This window comes from Rhipicephalus sanguineus, chromosome 1, assembly GCF_013339695.2.
Source record: "Rhipicephalus sanguineus isolate Rsan-2018 chromosome 1, BIME_Rsan_1.4, whole genome shotgun sequence".
NCBI classification, from domain to species: domain Eukaryota; kingdom Metazoa; phylum Arthropoda; class Arachnida; order Ixodida; family Ixodidae; genus Rhipicephalus; species Rhipicephalus sanguineus.
The window spans coordinates 112,072,209-112,087,705 of NC_051176.1; the positions used below are offsets into that span (position 1 = coordinate 112,072,209).

The 15,497-nt window shown below is 42.1% G+C and overlaps 1 protein-coding gene across 2 annotated transcripts in view; it reads right to left on the reverse strand.

Moving 5' to 3' along the window:
- LOC119396249 (aldo-keto reductase family 1 member B1) overlaps positions 1–15,497 on the reverse strand; it is a 27,972-nt gene continuing 12,475 nt past the window's right edge. For both annotated transcript variants that reach the window (XM_037663394.2, XM_037663385.2), the window contains exons 4-11: positions 14,376–14,492; positions 13,949–14,026; positions 12,268–12,384; positions 8,605–8,711; positions 5,443–5,524; positions 4,428–4,511; positions 3,529–3,611; positions 1–85 (exon numbers count right to left, since the gene is read on the reverse strand). In XM_037663394.2, coding sequence (XP_037519322.1) covers positions 49–85; positions 3,529–3,611; positions 4,428–4,511; positions 5,443–5,524; positions 8,605–8,711; positions 12,268–12,384; positions 13,949–14,026; positions 14,376–14,492 — 705 coding nt within the window. In that variant the 3' untranslated portion in view covers positions 1–48. The remainder of the gene's footprint in view (positions 86–3,528; positions 3,612–4,427; positions 4,512–5,442; positions 5,525–8,604; positions 8,712–12,267; positions 12,385–13,948; positions 14,027–14,375; positions 14,493–15,497) is intronic.

Consider the following 15,497-nt stretch of genomic DNA (forward strand, 5'->3'; position numbering starts at 1 on the left):
CTAATATCAAACAAGCCAAGTAAGGTTAATAAAGGTGCTGTCTCATGCTTAAACCTTGAAAGGGTAGTACTTGTGGCCACTGATCCTGCACCAAAAAGAGCACAAGAAATAAAAAAATAAATTGAGGAACAAACCGCACGAGATGGCCTACTTGTGTGCGGCAAGTTGAATATTGCAGTATCAACCATGCGAAAAAGTGGGGCAGGGAATGTGGAAGCTCCAATGACAGCTTTTAAAGAACTTGGTGGATGCCACAGGGTATCTCTCAAGCTCACTCGGAGCAGTAGCCAATCAATGTGCACTATGTGGGGAAATATGAAAATGACATGCCAGCTGGGTGTCTCTGTCAAGAGTGCCAAAATATTTCTAAAATAACATGTGGCAGATACCACAATTATAGTCCTTATGCTAGGTTACTCAGAGAGGTGGCCATTATTTGCACGAGAAATTTAAATGCATAATTGGCCCATTACTAAAACTCACTAGTTAAATTATTAGCTAATTAATTTATGACACGTGTTGATAGGTACTATTTGTAGCCGGGGAAAGAATCCTGTCGATGAAACCATATTTGAGACAAGTGCTTTGTAATTCTACTTTATTAAAAAAAAAAATGTAGCTTTACACACTGTAGTACAAATGTAAATGGACTACGTACGTATTTCTTCACAAAGGTTCGGGATATAGTGTCATTTTGAGAATTCGTTTTAAATGCACCGGTCTTGTGAACCTCCTCGCTACAATTTGTAAATTACAACATGTGCCATAAGGTAATCAGTAGGCTTGTGCGAATATTCGAGCACTTCGAATATTTGAATGAATATTACAGTATTCGAATTCTCTTCGAAACGAACATAAATTCTAGGAAATTTCGAAGTATTCGAAATGAACGAATAGACATATATAAACCGCATGTAACCCCCTGTAAAGGTGGTTTAACTGCAGTAAAGGTGTGCTATACCGTGAATACACCTTTCCAGGAGAAATCTGCACTGCCGCTAAGCCCCACTTCAAGGTTAAATGAACATAAAGTAAAACCTCGTTAATTCAAAGTCACTGGAAGTGTGAAAAATCCAATTACGCGGGTTTTCGAATTAACCAAACATACAAAAAGCGGGATGCAAGGAACTTTGAATTACTGGAAGTAATCAGAGGTGGTCGTTTGCTGTGCCTGCTAGTTTGCGGCTACAAAGGTTATGTTTTCCAGCAATACCTGGCCCCAATTTTGCTGCTAAACTGGGGAAACGGCGGGCCTCGCTGCTGCCAGTGCAAGAAAAAAAAAAAGAGGAAAAAAAAAAGGTCTCGTGGTCAATTGAAATGCGCGCCTGCGGAAAAAAAAACATGCTTCGCTGCAACACAGTGGTGACACGCGGGCAGCGTGTCGCCTGCTCCTCGCAGCGTCAGCGCATCACGATACGACCGTTCGCCCATTCTTCCTGTTAAACAATTTAATAATGACCAGTGTGACGAAATTCGCGATGTGTTCTGGGTGGAAAAGATGATCATTGAAGTTTTCGAACTGAGTTTTCGAAGTAGGTGTTGCAGGCAAGTACTCCGCCAGCAGTATAAGTGTGCAAATTGCTGGAACAACCGCCAATCGGAGGTTTGCATATATCGCGAATTCCGCCAGACCGCCCTTTATTAATTTCTCTATTATTCTCCCCAAAAATGAGTAAATCGTGACGCACTGACGTTGAGAGAAGCATGCGTCATGCTGCCCGCGTGTTACCGCTGTGTTGCAGTGAAGTACGTCTTATTTTCCGCAGGCGCACATTTCAGCTGAGCACGAGACTGCCTTTTGTTTTGGTTTTTTTTTCTCGCGCTGGCAGCAGCAAGGCTGGGATGCTTCACTTGTCACCCATTAGTATCGCTACACTGCACTGCCTTGTGGCTCCTAAGGGCCATCGCTTCTGCAGATATGCGGCTAAATCGGGATCGGGAATTGGCACATGGCACCCAAAGTTTTTGAATTAACCGGGCTGGTACTGACCGGCGCTTCAAATTATCCACTCAAATTTACATTGCAAAATACGGGGCCACAGAAATCCTTCTAATTATGTGAGATTTCGAAATAACCAAGTTCGGATTAATGAGGTTTTACCGTATTATCCTCACATCGATTCATCATTTTTTAAGTTTAAAAGCTTGTTATAACGGCTTATATGCTATAAGTACAGTAAATTTTGAAACGTAACATATTTTACAGCTTATCACTTGCATTCTACCGAAAGTCAAATCCTGCTATTACTCAAAGTTGCTTCCACTTCCCTTTGAACCAAAAAGAATGACATATGCATATGCCTTGTTTCAACTTTAAAAAGATTGCGCTGGTTAGTTGGGTCATGACAAATATGCTCATTTTTATTTATAATATGTAATATAAACTATTCGAATTCGCTTCGGACCTAAAATTTACTATTCGCACAAGCCTAGTAATCAGTTAAAAATTTAATTAGTGAATAGTAGTAATTATTGAAATAAGCATTTCGGTTTCTCTAGCAAGTAATGTCGGCTTTTTTGAGTAATCTAGCTCAAGGGCTCGAATTGTGCTATGAAATTAGATGAGTTCAAGAATGACGTATTCACGCATGCACACACCCACGCATTTGTGCTAGTTCTTTTTTTTTGTTCATACTGTACAAGAGTGGAATCAATTGTCTTGTGACCAAGTGTGCTGTTATAACAAAGACTTGTTTTTTACAAGCTGTACCCCCCCCCCCCCCCCCCGCTTACATGCTTTAGGGCAAAGCAGGGTATTTCTGAATAAATAAATAAAAAAACAAATAAACTAAAACACATACAGTGCTCGTGTTTTGTACGCTATACACATTTTGGTTGTTTGAATGTGCCATTTTTGCACTCGATTAATCTTATGCCAAAATTAACTACCAACTAATCCAACAAGTTCTTTTAGAGTTGAATGGGCCTTTTTCAGGTCTGAACAATGCCTCTAGTGGAGATCGCTGAAATCGAAACTGGGGGTCCATGGCCTCCGAAATTGCCCGCTGCGTGCTGGTAGACATTCTCGGAAGCCTGGTAATTTTCAGAAAAATTTGCAAACTTTCCACTCCAGGTGGCGCTCAGTTCGCTCCTGTCGCCACGCTGTGACCCTCAAAAAACATGGCGCACATGTCGTCACCGCCGACGCGCACGCGCAGACTACCCTCATGAAAAAGGCCCATTGTGCTATCTGCTACAGGTGATATTTTAAGAATTTTTGGCAGTTTTTGTACAAACACCCTGGGTGCACCATGTAGTGTCTGACGTGCGTTGATTTGTTAGTGTTGCAGGCAAGCAAGCAGTAAAGAAAAAAAAAATGCCAGTGAATTCAATCGTCCGATACAGTGCGCAATTTTTTAAATGTTTGTTCGTTGAAATTTCTTAAAAAATGCTTAAAGGTTGGTTCACAGTGTGGAAAATGATCAACAACAAACATTTACAGAAAATAAAAACTATGTTTGATAATTTGAAACCTTGTTGATACACAATTGTACAATGTAATCAACAATAATGGTACGCTGAGCTTACCACGAAAGAACAAGGAATCTGTGGTCCCTGTTGAAACCATTGATAGTGTCCATTTCTTCTGGTGTGAGCTTGAAGTCAAATACCTTGGGGAATAATGCAACCAGCAAAGAAAAGATATCGTCAATCGAAAATGTAAGTGCTGCTCATGCAGGTATGAAACACTTTGTTTGAAATATTCCAATCTGCTTAAACTAAAAGCTGTAAAGCAATGAACTACACATTATTAGTGCAATCAGTATGTTATTTAGAGTTAGCACAATACTCATAGGTACAAAAAGTTCACAGTGAAGGTGCTTAGTAATATTTTTAGCAAATTGTAATGCAGAGCACATTGCTGTCGCAATGAAGAAAGTGCTAGATGGTACACAAAGTGAAGACATACAGCAAACCTCTAAGTTCCTATATGAAGTTACATATGTGACACTACAGTCAAGCTTTGCTGTAATGAAGTGGGTTAAATGTGCTAATGAAAATAAGTTATTATAATGCCCATGGAATTCAAACCTCACAATAAACAAAACTTCCTACATATGAATACATTTTTTATGAGTACATTTGTTTACTTCTAATTAATAACAAACATTTACTGGTTATTCCATGCCACTTAGGCCTAAATCTGGCGGTGGGCGACATTGTCTGCTGTGGCAATTCAAAACTCTCAGCTGTCGGCCCCTGCAATGCACTAGATGCTACTTTACTATCCATGACATATGGTACATAGCAATCTGCACTGAAGGTATGTATGCCGATAACCCGAGGCTGAGATGAAAAATGGGAGGTAGGGTGGGAGGCAAGTCCAATATGAGCAAGAGGTGTGTTACAATTTATCTGGCTACATGCATGCAGTCAAAATGAAAATTTCAATTACAACCATATGCATTATTATAAAGCATACATACATTGAAGTTGGAGATGATCCTCTCTTTCGTCACACTTTTTGGTATAACAATCACTCCTCTTTCGATCTGATAGCGAATCAAAACCTGGGAAACAAGAACACATGAGGCTGGTGCTGTCTACTGCATGAAAAGCAACAAAGTTCCTATCTGACAACACTACCTGGTGGTCCAATGTCAAGTGGGACAGAGTTGCATGCTTTTAACATGTAAATTTCAGTGCTAATGTTTGCCTTCTTGTTTCTTTCCTGCATTAGAGGTTGTACTGTTTTATTTTACATCACTTAACATGTAAAGCACAAACGAAAACTTGTTGATGGCGTTGCCGTGATGTTCCGTATCAAGTGCCCTGCGAGCAGTCTGCTGTGGAATCAAGACAGAGCGTGTGGGTGCTCAGAGGGGAGACTGTGAGCAGGACTGTGAGCAGGGCAGGAGAGGGGGGAAGGTGAGTGCGTCCAACATGAGGGGTGGAAGAGATGGTTGCAAGTGAAGTGTGTATCTCCCTCTTTAGTGAGTGTGGCCTTGAACCGCCAAGCAGCGGCAACATTGGTAAAGAATTAGTTCAGAAAAAAAAAGCTTACAAATTGAGCGAAAAAAAAAAAGGTCCGGAACACTTGGTATAGTCTTCTGCTTTTTTCACGGTAGGGAAAGGGTTAAAGAGATGCCTCTACATACTAGTTTCAAAACATGTAAATCCATGTGGCAGGTCAGTTTTTAAAAAATGACTGACGAGATTAACACAGCACATGCATATATGAACTTCAAGTGATTGAAGGTGTGTAAGAAATTGGAATGTCCATATATATATGGCTGACAACAGTGAAGGTGAAACTTTTGAGTAGAAATTTCTAATTTTAGGCTAAAAATTTCGAATGCTGATTTTGAAAATTAGACTTACTTTACCAATCTTTGCACTCAGATGTTTATAGGTGCCCTCCAGGAATATGACAAGCAGAAGGGTGTGTATGGGTTTCTGTGAGAGTTCCAGAACTACAACACAAAGAGGAGAGATGTATACCTGAGCAGGCGTTTTCCCATGAGCTTCAGCAATGGCCTTGATTGCAGGCTCTTCCATGAGAAGTGGGTCTCCTGGCTTCGCCCTGAGAAATGCATGTATAAATTATTAATTTACAAAGATACTCATCAGTATAATTTCCTATAATGAAAAAATAGAATTGGATAAATACTGTATATTATAAGTCCTGAGACACCTCAAACATACAGGGAAATTGATAATAAATTTTTGTTAGGGTACACCCAAATTGCTTTGGAAGTTTCACAGGTGTACTTGCAAGCTGCAGAACTAGCATACAATGTCATTAACATGACAACACTACTCGTTTGTTATGGTGAGCATTGCCTACTGCAATGTACATTGAAGGCAAGTAAAATTATCACACATAGAAAAAAATATTGCAACAATTAGGTATACTGCATTACTAAACATGGCTACTTGTGCACTGTAGGCTGCAGCTGCAGTATATGATCAGCATAAGGTGTAGAAGAAGAAACAGCCAAGAAACATGGCAGAGTTTTGCAAATACTGGCAGTTTCTTGAGATGTTATATCAAGAACTTAGTATAATGTGTCATTGTTCATAGCATACCTTGGTATGTAAATAATGAACACAACATGTTTCAGACCTTGTCTGCACATCTATGTCATTAAAATACAGTAATACAACTGTACAGTAATACAGTACTAATACCACCATTGTAATACAACTTTGATGGTGACTGACTGCTGGGATTACATGCCATGAGAATGTGAATGCCTTCGACTGGTACTCTTCCACTCTCAGGAGCTTCAGAAGCAAAAGCAGAAGGAGATCAATTTGCGCCCTCGTTTCTCAAACAGGTATAATAAGCCTTTTTACGGCTCTTGTAGAGCCGTAAAAAGGCTCATATATCTTCATCATATATAATTGTGGCAAGCAACACTACTGCATGGTGCACAGCAAATATTTCTTGAAGCAGAAAACACTGTGAAGTAAAAAGAACAAGGCAGAACAATATTAAGTTGTCCTTACAGCTGTCATTGATTTATTTGAAGTTTTTCATGAACAGTGCTCCCTTAATGCTTGGGCAGCACGGTTTTGTCATAGTACATGGAATACAGTAAAACATCATCTATGCTGACAAGTCCAGCATATGTAACTGTGGCTATTCTTCAAAGTGTGTTTGCAAAAAAACTTTTATGTACATTTGTAAAGGCAACAACACAAAAATATCGAGCAAATAAAAATTACTATAAGGTGACCAATTGTATCAATTTTTCAGCCTGAACTACTGTTATATAGCTAAGTGAAAAGCCACAGCAAGATGAAATACACATGGTTCTAATTGCTGTCACTGTCTTGGACAATGTGCACAGAAATGCACGCAAGAGTTCAATGGGGTGGTACACGTATTGTACAAATGTTTATCTTCACTGAATGCAGGTTATAATCATACTGAAAGCTCCTCTAGGAATACTGTACAGTCGAACCCACTTATAACAATACTCAAATGCAACGAAAATTTCATTGTTATAACCGATAATTGCTATAAATGGGTTGCACGAAAAAAAAAAAAAAAATGCAAAATAGGGGGACGCTGGCTTGTGAGAAAACTATAATATCGGATGGGATATGCCAACAGATATCAGTGATAAGGATGACAAAGCTGCCGATTTTTCAGACACGCTTGAAAATTTTGACGCTTTCATCGGACTGCCACAAGCCCTATAGAGCCAATGTATGACTGCATCTGTCATACATTGGACGTTGCAACACTTCCAAGCCTCAACTTTTTACTTAAATTGCATGTCCGAAAGTGCGTTAAAGGGACTGTCTACCGTCCTTCATCGCTTTTCTGCTTTGTACCGCAATAGAAAGCGTACCGTCTGAAGTGTCCCACCTTGCAGCGGTTTCTCTGGAAAGTGAATAGAAATTTTTAAAACAGAATTTTTCAATCTGAGTTCGGTCTTCTTCCATTGGCGTGAAACATGCCCACAACACTGGTTGGTGGACGTGATAACGATTGTAGTGCCGGTAAAAATTAAAACCGAGAGCACATGTGATTACCGTAGGATTACTTTATTTTCGCTGAACACTATTGTAATGAATGTAACAGTCGTTTTCAGCGCGCTAGCGGTTAAATGAAGCCTTATTATACGATTACAGAACACTTGTTTTGCTGTAATTGCAGTCTATGCGGTCATTTTAGCACTGCTGCCACAATCGAAGCCAAGTCGATTCATCAAAAAGAGACAATAAATGCGCGCCTTCACAGCACAGCACATGTGAGACATCCTACCAACAATACAGCAGCACAGTACGACCAGCGCGGAGAGCCGCATGGCATAGCACATGAGTTGAAGCAGAATAAATCGATGACGGCGCCGCGAGCAGCGTCACCGGGCGCCTTTTGAATGCGTGAGAAAAAAAAAAAAAAGGCAAAAATTACTCTCTGACGCAACCGAAAGGTACCTCAAGTGCGTAAAATACAATTTCAAGTTATACATGTTTGTTTTTAAGCAAAATGAGTCTACCTGCAAGGATTTCTTGTCCTACCAGTGGATTGAACCACATCGCTGTTGGGTGACGCTAGCGGTCGTTCTTTCACGATTTTCAACATAAAATTAAAAATATAATTTCTTTTTTATGGGGCAAAAGCATGCTCATTGCCGCCGATGTGACGAACGATCTCATTTTCACCACAATCAGAAAAATTTTTCCGAGCGGTAGACAGTCCCGTTAACAGAAGCCACCGCCGTTCCCGCACCGCAGCGGATTTCAAAAGTCAGCTTTGCTGCAATGCCACAACGCTATGCGGTGAAGCATATCGCAAATCCGAAGGGGCGCTGGGGGGTTGTGGGCAGGGGTTTAGCAGCTTGAATTTCTCGTTTTCATCTTTCTTTTCAAGTATTTTGCGCCCCATTACCTTTCAGCACAGACACCCAGCAGCCAGAATTCACTGTTATAACTGACAATGCGGCATGCGGGCGTTGCTGTAAGCGGGTTATTTCACCATAGAAAACATACAAAATTTGACGGTGCAGCAGCTTCTCATTGCTGTAATCGATATATTGTTAAAACCGGTATTGTTATAAGTGGGTTCGACTGTATATGTTTTGGCTGTTGCCATACGGTGGTAATTTACAAAAACACTTCCTCAAACAATTGCACAATTCAACTTACCATGGGCGATCAGGAGAACCCAAGGGACTGTAGCCAGTAACAGCGATGTTATGCTTTTTGCAGAAGTCAATCAGTTCACTCTGGTTCAAGTAGGGATGGCACTCAATCTAAAAATGGACAAAAATAATCAAAATAAGTAAAAGTCAAGCTAAAGTGCTACCATTAGAGATGATCATTGAAGAGAGCCACCCAGTTCGGTGCACAAATTTAGCTTTTTGTGAAACTTTTTCAAGTGAGCACAGGTTACAATGCATATCACTGGAGTAGAGTCCTGTAGAGCACTGCACGGGCCCGGGCCGGCCCGAAAGCCCGGGCCCGACCCGGCCCGCGGGCCGGGCGGGTAAGGGATTGTTGGATCGGGCCCGGGCCGGGCTCGGGCCCGTGATCTTCGGGCTCGGGTCGGGCCTGAGCCAGGCCCGTATTAGGCCCGGGTCTCATACGTATCTGTATAATTGCGTGTGTACGTTGTTTGGCTTTGTTTTTGTTGTTTTGTGGGGTTTAACTCTCCGAAGTGACCCAGGCTATATGAGATGCTGTCGTTGAGGGCTCCGGGTAATTTAAACCACCTGGAGTGCATTGGCGTGCACAGAAATTGCACAGTACAAGACGCCTACAATTTTGCTTCATCGGTATGCTACACGTAATTTCAAGAAACGCCTAATATAAGTTTCCTCCATTATAGTGAGTGAAAGGCGTTCTTGGGTACCGTGTAAGGAAACGATAAAGTGCCTAGATTAGTGTATATAAGATGTGTTCACTTCAGCGCTCTAATATACAGTTGTTTTGGAAGCCCTTAGTCCGGTCTTGCTTTAAGGCATGGCGGTCACAGGAAGACGACGAGACAGCCACCTTCAGGGAACAGCGACGACGGTGGCTCGCTTGCTAACGGGTGTGCCTCGCTTTGACAGATCTATGGCACTGCAGTCGCGGTGACTCGAGGAAGAAGGGCGGGACAAAGAACCTTCTTGCCTTGAACACGAAAACGTAGTGTACGTTGGGTGCAATTTCCTGCCGAGGAGACAACACGACAGCTTTAATTTATGTAACGCTGCCCAGCCTGGTGTATTCCTCCCAGAAGCAGCTAGAGCACTTTTTTTTTTCATTCCATTGTGCAATAGATGAAGTTCGCAGGACACTTGCTACTTTTACTCAACAGCCCTAGCTCGTATGCGGTTGATGTAGACTAAAAATGTCTGCCATGTTTATTTTTCCCATTTTATGGAGGTATTTTATAGTCGTTCTTTGAAATGTAAAAATAAGATTGCGTGGTTAGCACTGCGTGCGTACATAGAACAGCCAGCCATGACTCCAATTATATTTTATATTGCCCTGCAATTATTTCGCAAGAGCGTTACGGGCGTAATTAACCGAAAGTATACACAGTACCAGTGAAAGTCGCGACACTGAAAGAAGTTCCTTAAACAATCTCTAGATAATATCTGGTGTGCGGCAGGTATCTTCACAATCACCGAAGGTTGGACAGTGTCTCCTTTATGCTCAAGGCATAAGTAGCTGAAACGGGCCGGGCCGCGCCGGGCCGGGCCCAAACCTTTCGGGCCCGGGCCGGGTACGGGCCACATTTAAGAACACCGGGCCGGGCTCGGGCGGGCCGGAGCAGGGAGTTTTCGGGCCGGGCCGGGCCCGGGCCGGAAAAATCGGCCCGTGCAGTGCTCTAGAGTCCTGGCCTTCTGGTGAAACTTATAGCATCCTCAGTGTTTTAGTGCTTTTTAACAATGAGGGGCACTCTCATGCTGGCCCCCTGAATCTCTAGAGAACTGTCTCTAGACAATCTCTAGACAACTCTAGAGTGCTGCAGAAGCACCATCACAGGACCCAGCAACAATAGATTTGGTAGCATGTAGAATGGTCTGTGTACTTTTAAAGGCAAACTCCGGCGATTTTTCGAGGTCGATGGATCTCACTGAAGTTTGCTGGGTACGTTCCTTTGCACGTTTCCGTCATTTATGCCAAATTACAGGCTTGAGACATGCGCAGATTGTTTGCAAATGAATTTTAAAGATTGTCTGCAAACGCCCTCCTGGCTTCCCACAATTACTGGCAACATTGCGTTTGTGACGTCAGTATTGGGAAGGCGGCGGAAGTGACGCAGCCGAGGGCACCGCTAACTTCGGCGCTTCGGCCGCTACAGCGAGCGTCTGCTGTGCACAAGGCGACAGACAGCGTTGGTTTGGCCGGCGCTTAGCTGGTCGTCCCGACTGTCACAGTTTTCATACTCCGCGCCGGCGTGACCAGCATGCCTTGCACGACTTCCGGTTCGTTCGTAACAACGTCTACGTCATATGTAGGCAGTTCACTTGGTTGGGTTTCAGTTTCGGTGTTGCGCTTTTTTGCTTATTTAAAATTATTCTCCAATTTGCCGAGTATTTCTGCTATCGGGCCCGCAACACGAGCGTCTCAGGAACATAAAAGCACCATTACTTTGACATGGCCAAAAAATCGCCGGAGTTGACCTTCAACAAAGCTGCTCGGTTTATGGCATTATTTCTAAAGAAGAAGAACAGTGTGCTGTAGAATGCATCTGTACCACAAACTGCAGGTTATGAGCCTGAAAACTTGATTCCGAGATAGCAACAACTCATTGGAAGGTTGCTGCTAGTTGCGCTGTCTCATATGCAGCAAAAATTCTGACCATGAGTGATTACGTGCACGAGGTGACAAGGAACCCCTCACTTTCCAGGTTGGCAACCACTGAGACTAGGGCAATGTTACGGATGAAAGGAACAATGACAGCTAATTTCAGAGTAAGAAGCACATTAGCTGGCCCATCCAAGTGCTTGAAGTATGTTGTCTTGACTATAGGCTCATGGTACATGGCACAAGCAAACTTGTGAGTGCATTTGTATCTGGAACCAGCTTGAAGGCCTCACTGTGCAAAAAGCAAGAATGTCATATGCACAGTCTGCATATATGTGACTGATACTGATTATGTGAAAAGTGAATAAAGTTATTGAAATTCACTCATTTTTTAGTCTAATAAAGTGTCAGTATTGTATGTAGTATGTTGCCTTTCTTGTGTATAAAGCTCTGTAATAGGCCCAACTCTGCCTCAGATGTTTACGTGCAGACTACCGTAAGTCATTCTTAAATCTTTCCACAGCACATCACAACCCAAAATGTATCGAAAAAATGGTGCCAGTAGGATCAAAGATTTACTTTTGGAAAACATGATCTGCAGCTATAAATATAATAAATTATGCAATAACCACAACTGACTCTTTTATTAGTTCAAGTTCCCTAAAATTTCTATGAATAGCATAGCACACATGTAATTGTGGAACTGAAACCAACGAGAGCTCAAAGCATGTTCATTTAATACGAGTACTGAAACCAGCATGTTCATGTCAAGATATGCATTCTAAAAATTTTGCGTCGATACACTTGATGTGTCATATATCATCTTGCTATCGTGCTTACAGGCTTCCTTGTACGCACTGAGAAGCTACAAGGAACATCCACATCTTTTTGTCACAGATGTCGGGACGACCACAAAAAAGAAAAAAAAAACTGATTTTCAAAGAACTGAAACCTAAACTCTGTTGCTAGTTTAAGGATTTTAACTAAATAGACATTTATTGAGAGCGTGCTGGCTTCAGTTGTGTAACTAGTACATCATGTTTCCATGCTAAAACTGAATGTGTGAACCTGTAACATAGCCGGTTTGATCTTGGCTGCTTCTATGAGACGAAGCAGCTGGTCTTTGTTGAAGTTGCAGACCCCAATGCTCTTGGCTAGCCCCTTTTCCACGCATTCTTCCAAGGCCTGTGCAGAAAAAAAAAAGAAAGCACAGTATAAAGAAAAGGGTAATAAAGAAGTTTTATGTACAGCCAGTGTGTCGGAACGGAACGAAAACCAAAAATGAAAAACGAGAAAAAAAGAACGATATTTTTCACCGGAACGAAAACTTAACCGAAACTTTATCTATTATTTCGTTCTGGAGTGAAACCGAAAATTTTTAAATTGTTTTTCGGTTCACGAGAAAACTTCGCAATCCTGAACAATTGAGGTCATGCAACGTGAGCAATTATGCATATCTCAGGGTACAGTATTAGCGCATACCTCAGGTAGGAATTCCAAAGCAAAGATATGGTGAAATTGTGCAAAAAACGGAAACAGTGGCAACCAAAGATGTTTATATTAACGCAATGGACTTTTGCACACCTGTCACGCAGGCCAGCGTGAATAGGGCATTGTCGGCGCTGAAGTTTGTCACAGCGAAAGTTGTTTTGAGATCACAACAGCCGATTTTGGTGCCATAGTTATCCGCCAGCACCGGTGTCCATAACCACTATCGCGTGAAAAAAGAAAAATTAAAATGAGAAACAAATTTCTAAGATTGGATGGGATTTTAACCCATGCCCTCCGCCTATCAGTCGAGTATTCCACCACAGTGCCACGCTGGTGCTTGTAACTCCTTCGCAAAAATACTCTATACAGGCGTCATGTCGGGCAAGGAATCATGTTAACAAACGTAATATAGCGTGGCAGAAGAGTAAATTACAACCTGACGTCACACAATGCGAATTGCGCCATCAGTTGGTCGTTGAATGCTTCCAACCCGTTACAAAGGGCTCAGCCATAATTCTTCATCGTCATCAGCCACAGCACAAAGTGCACATAATGCCTAATACAGATGTGTAGTGGGTACCACGATTCTCAGAAGAATGACGAAAAATGGCATAGCGGGTGCTTCGCTACTTCAGAAAAATTACGATGATTTATGGCATAGTGGGTACCTCGCATGTGTACTTGTATTAGGTGCCCCAAGAGAGTCTACAGCGGGCTCTAGAAAGGCTGCTCTTCCAGCTTTCGCTGTGACTTTGCTGCATTGTTCCGTGCAAGACCTGGTGACTTTTTATCAGAACAGCGGTCTCGCACATCAGAGAGTACACTCAGTGACATGCTGCTTCTAAGATCACGCTCACTCCCTTGACACAAAGCATTGAGCCCGCTAAAAAAAATCGTAATTGACTTTTGACAAAGTAAGTGCTATGACCTTGAAGGGTATCCTGGTTTGTGCTAGTTGGTAGGAATTCGTGGTAGAGTTACTTCCACTCCTCTGACGAACGTGGGAAGAACATGTTTTACCCTTGTCCCACTTTCTTAAGAGGAGGGCAAGTAGCTATATTACAAAACCAATGTTTTTTATGATTACCTTAACTTCAAACTTTTGCGTACAAAATAAAGAACATTTTTTTTCGTTTCGGAACAGAAATGGAACGGAACTTTTTGCAGTGGAACGAAACTAAAAACAAAACGAAAAACATTTCATTCCGACACCCTGTGTAGAGCTTGCCAAATCTGATAATCAAGCTTCTAAACTTACCGCCCAAGTTTCAAGGAAGTCCACATCACTAAAGATGAAATCTCCATTTTCATTACGAGGAAACATATCACCACCTTCCTGCAGAAAAACAAAGCAGCAGTAGCACCAGTCACGAATGAAAGGGCCCTTAGACAACACTTTCACAAATATTCCTAAATCATCCACAAGGCTTGGACTATGTGACCTCTTGACAAAATAAGCAGGGAAGTCGGGAAAAATTCTTGGCACAACTCAGGACTATAACACAAGCAAAACACTTCCAAGACCAGAGAATGTTCAGCTCTAGCAGGAGACTGCTTGAGAAAAGTAGGCTATCATTGCTGGGGGTTACACTCAAGCACGTTAGTGATTACACAAGAACCACTGCCTTGATGTCGTCAGGGCCATAACTAGGGGGGGTTGAGGGGGTTCCTCTTTTCACACTCACCTGGTAGCCCATTGGCCAGTGCATGAGATATAGGTCAAAGTACTCCAGGCGCAGCTTTTTCAGAGACAGCTCACAGCACTCAAACACTTTGCTCCTGCTGTGGTATGTGTTCCAGCACTGAAATGTCATAACATTGTTTGTTTATATACCAGTGCATTGACTTTTATCACCGGGAGCCTGCATTGCATTGTTTGAAGTAACAGCTATAAAATACGACTCAGTTTACGATGACAGTTGTGCATCAATCGACACATTTCTTGCTAGATGCATATACATTACGCTACAGTTAAATCCACTCATAATAAATGCGCTGTCACATATTAAAAAAAAATGGTTACACCAGTTTTTTGCTGAAGTTGTAATCCCTAAAATAGAGCAATGACTGTGCAAAAAAATTGAAGAAAACTTTATTTTAGAAGTTATTGTAGTTATGAAGCTGTTTATTATGGACAAACACTTATCTGTAAGGACCTCTGTGGTATACTGTGCATTTTATGGATGTGAAATAGGTGATCTTTGGTGCATTCATTTAATCAGCGATAGTCAGCTCAACCTTTTTTTATACATTCTTAACTCCCGACTACTCCATCCGCAAATCTTGTTACTAAAGTCAACATCTCTGTGCACAGCTCTGAGGCAATTCCTTCATCTGAATGGAGATAATCTGCAACGGAACAGGTTCAGCAAACCACTCAAAGAGGCCCTGCAACATTTTTTGTTATGTGGTGTGTGAGGATGCTCACATGTCCTGCAAGCCGCCATCTTCCCCGTGGGACACAGGACAAGCAGAGATGCCACTGTGTTCTTATGGTAACACCACCAGGTGGCAAAGGTACAGGGGACCATGAGCATTGGTGCTCTGTCTCTTCTGCATGATGAGGAACTCCACAGGGTGATTGCATGGATTGTCCCAATGGACTTCTCCACATTCTCCCAAATGCGCACCCGTTCACACGAGACAAGACCCAAGAAAGACATAGGCTTGGGTCTCCGGCAGGGATAAACTTTAATCCCTTGTTGTCCGAGCGTGGCGAGTCGAACATTTCGCATTGCGTTGCATTGTGTGCGTTAAATTGACATGCTATTATTTGCATAATTTGACTAGCAGGCTTGCTGTGTAAA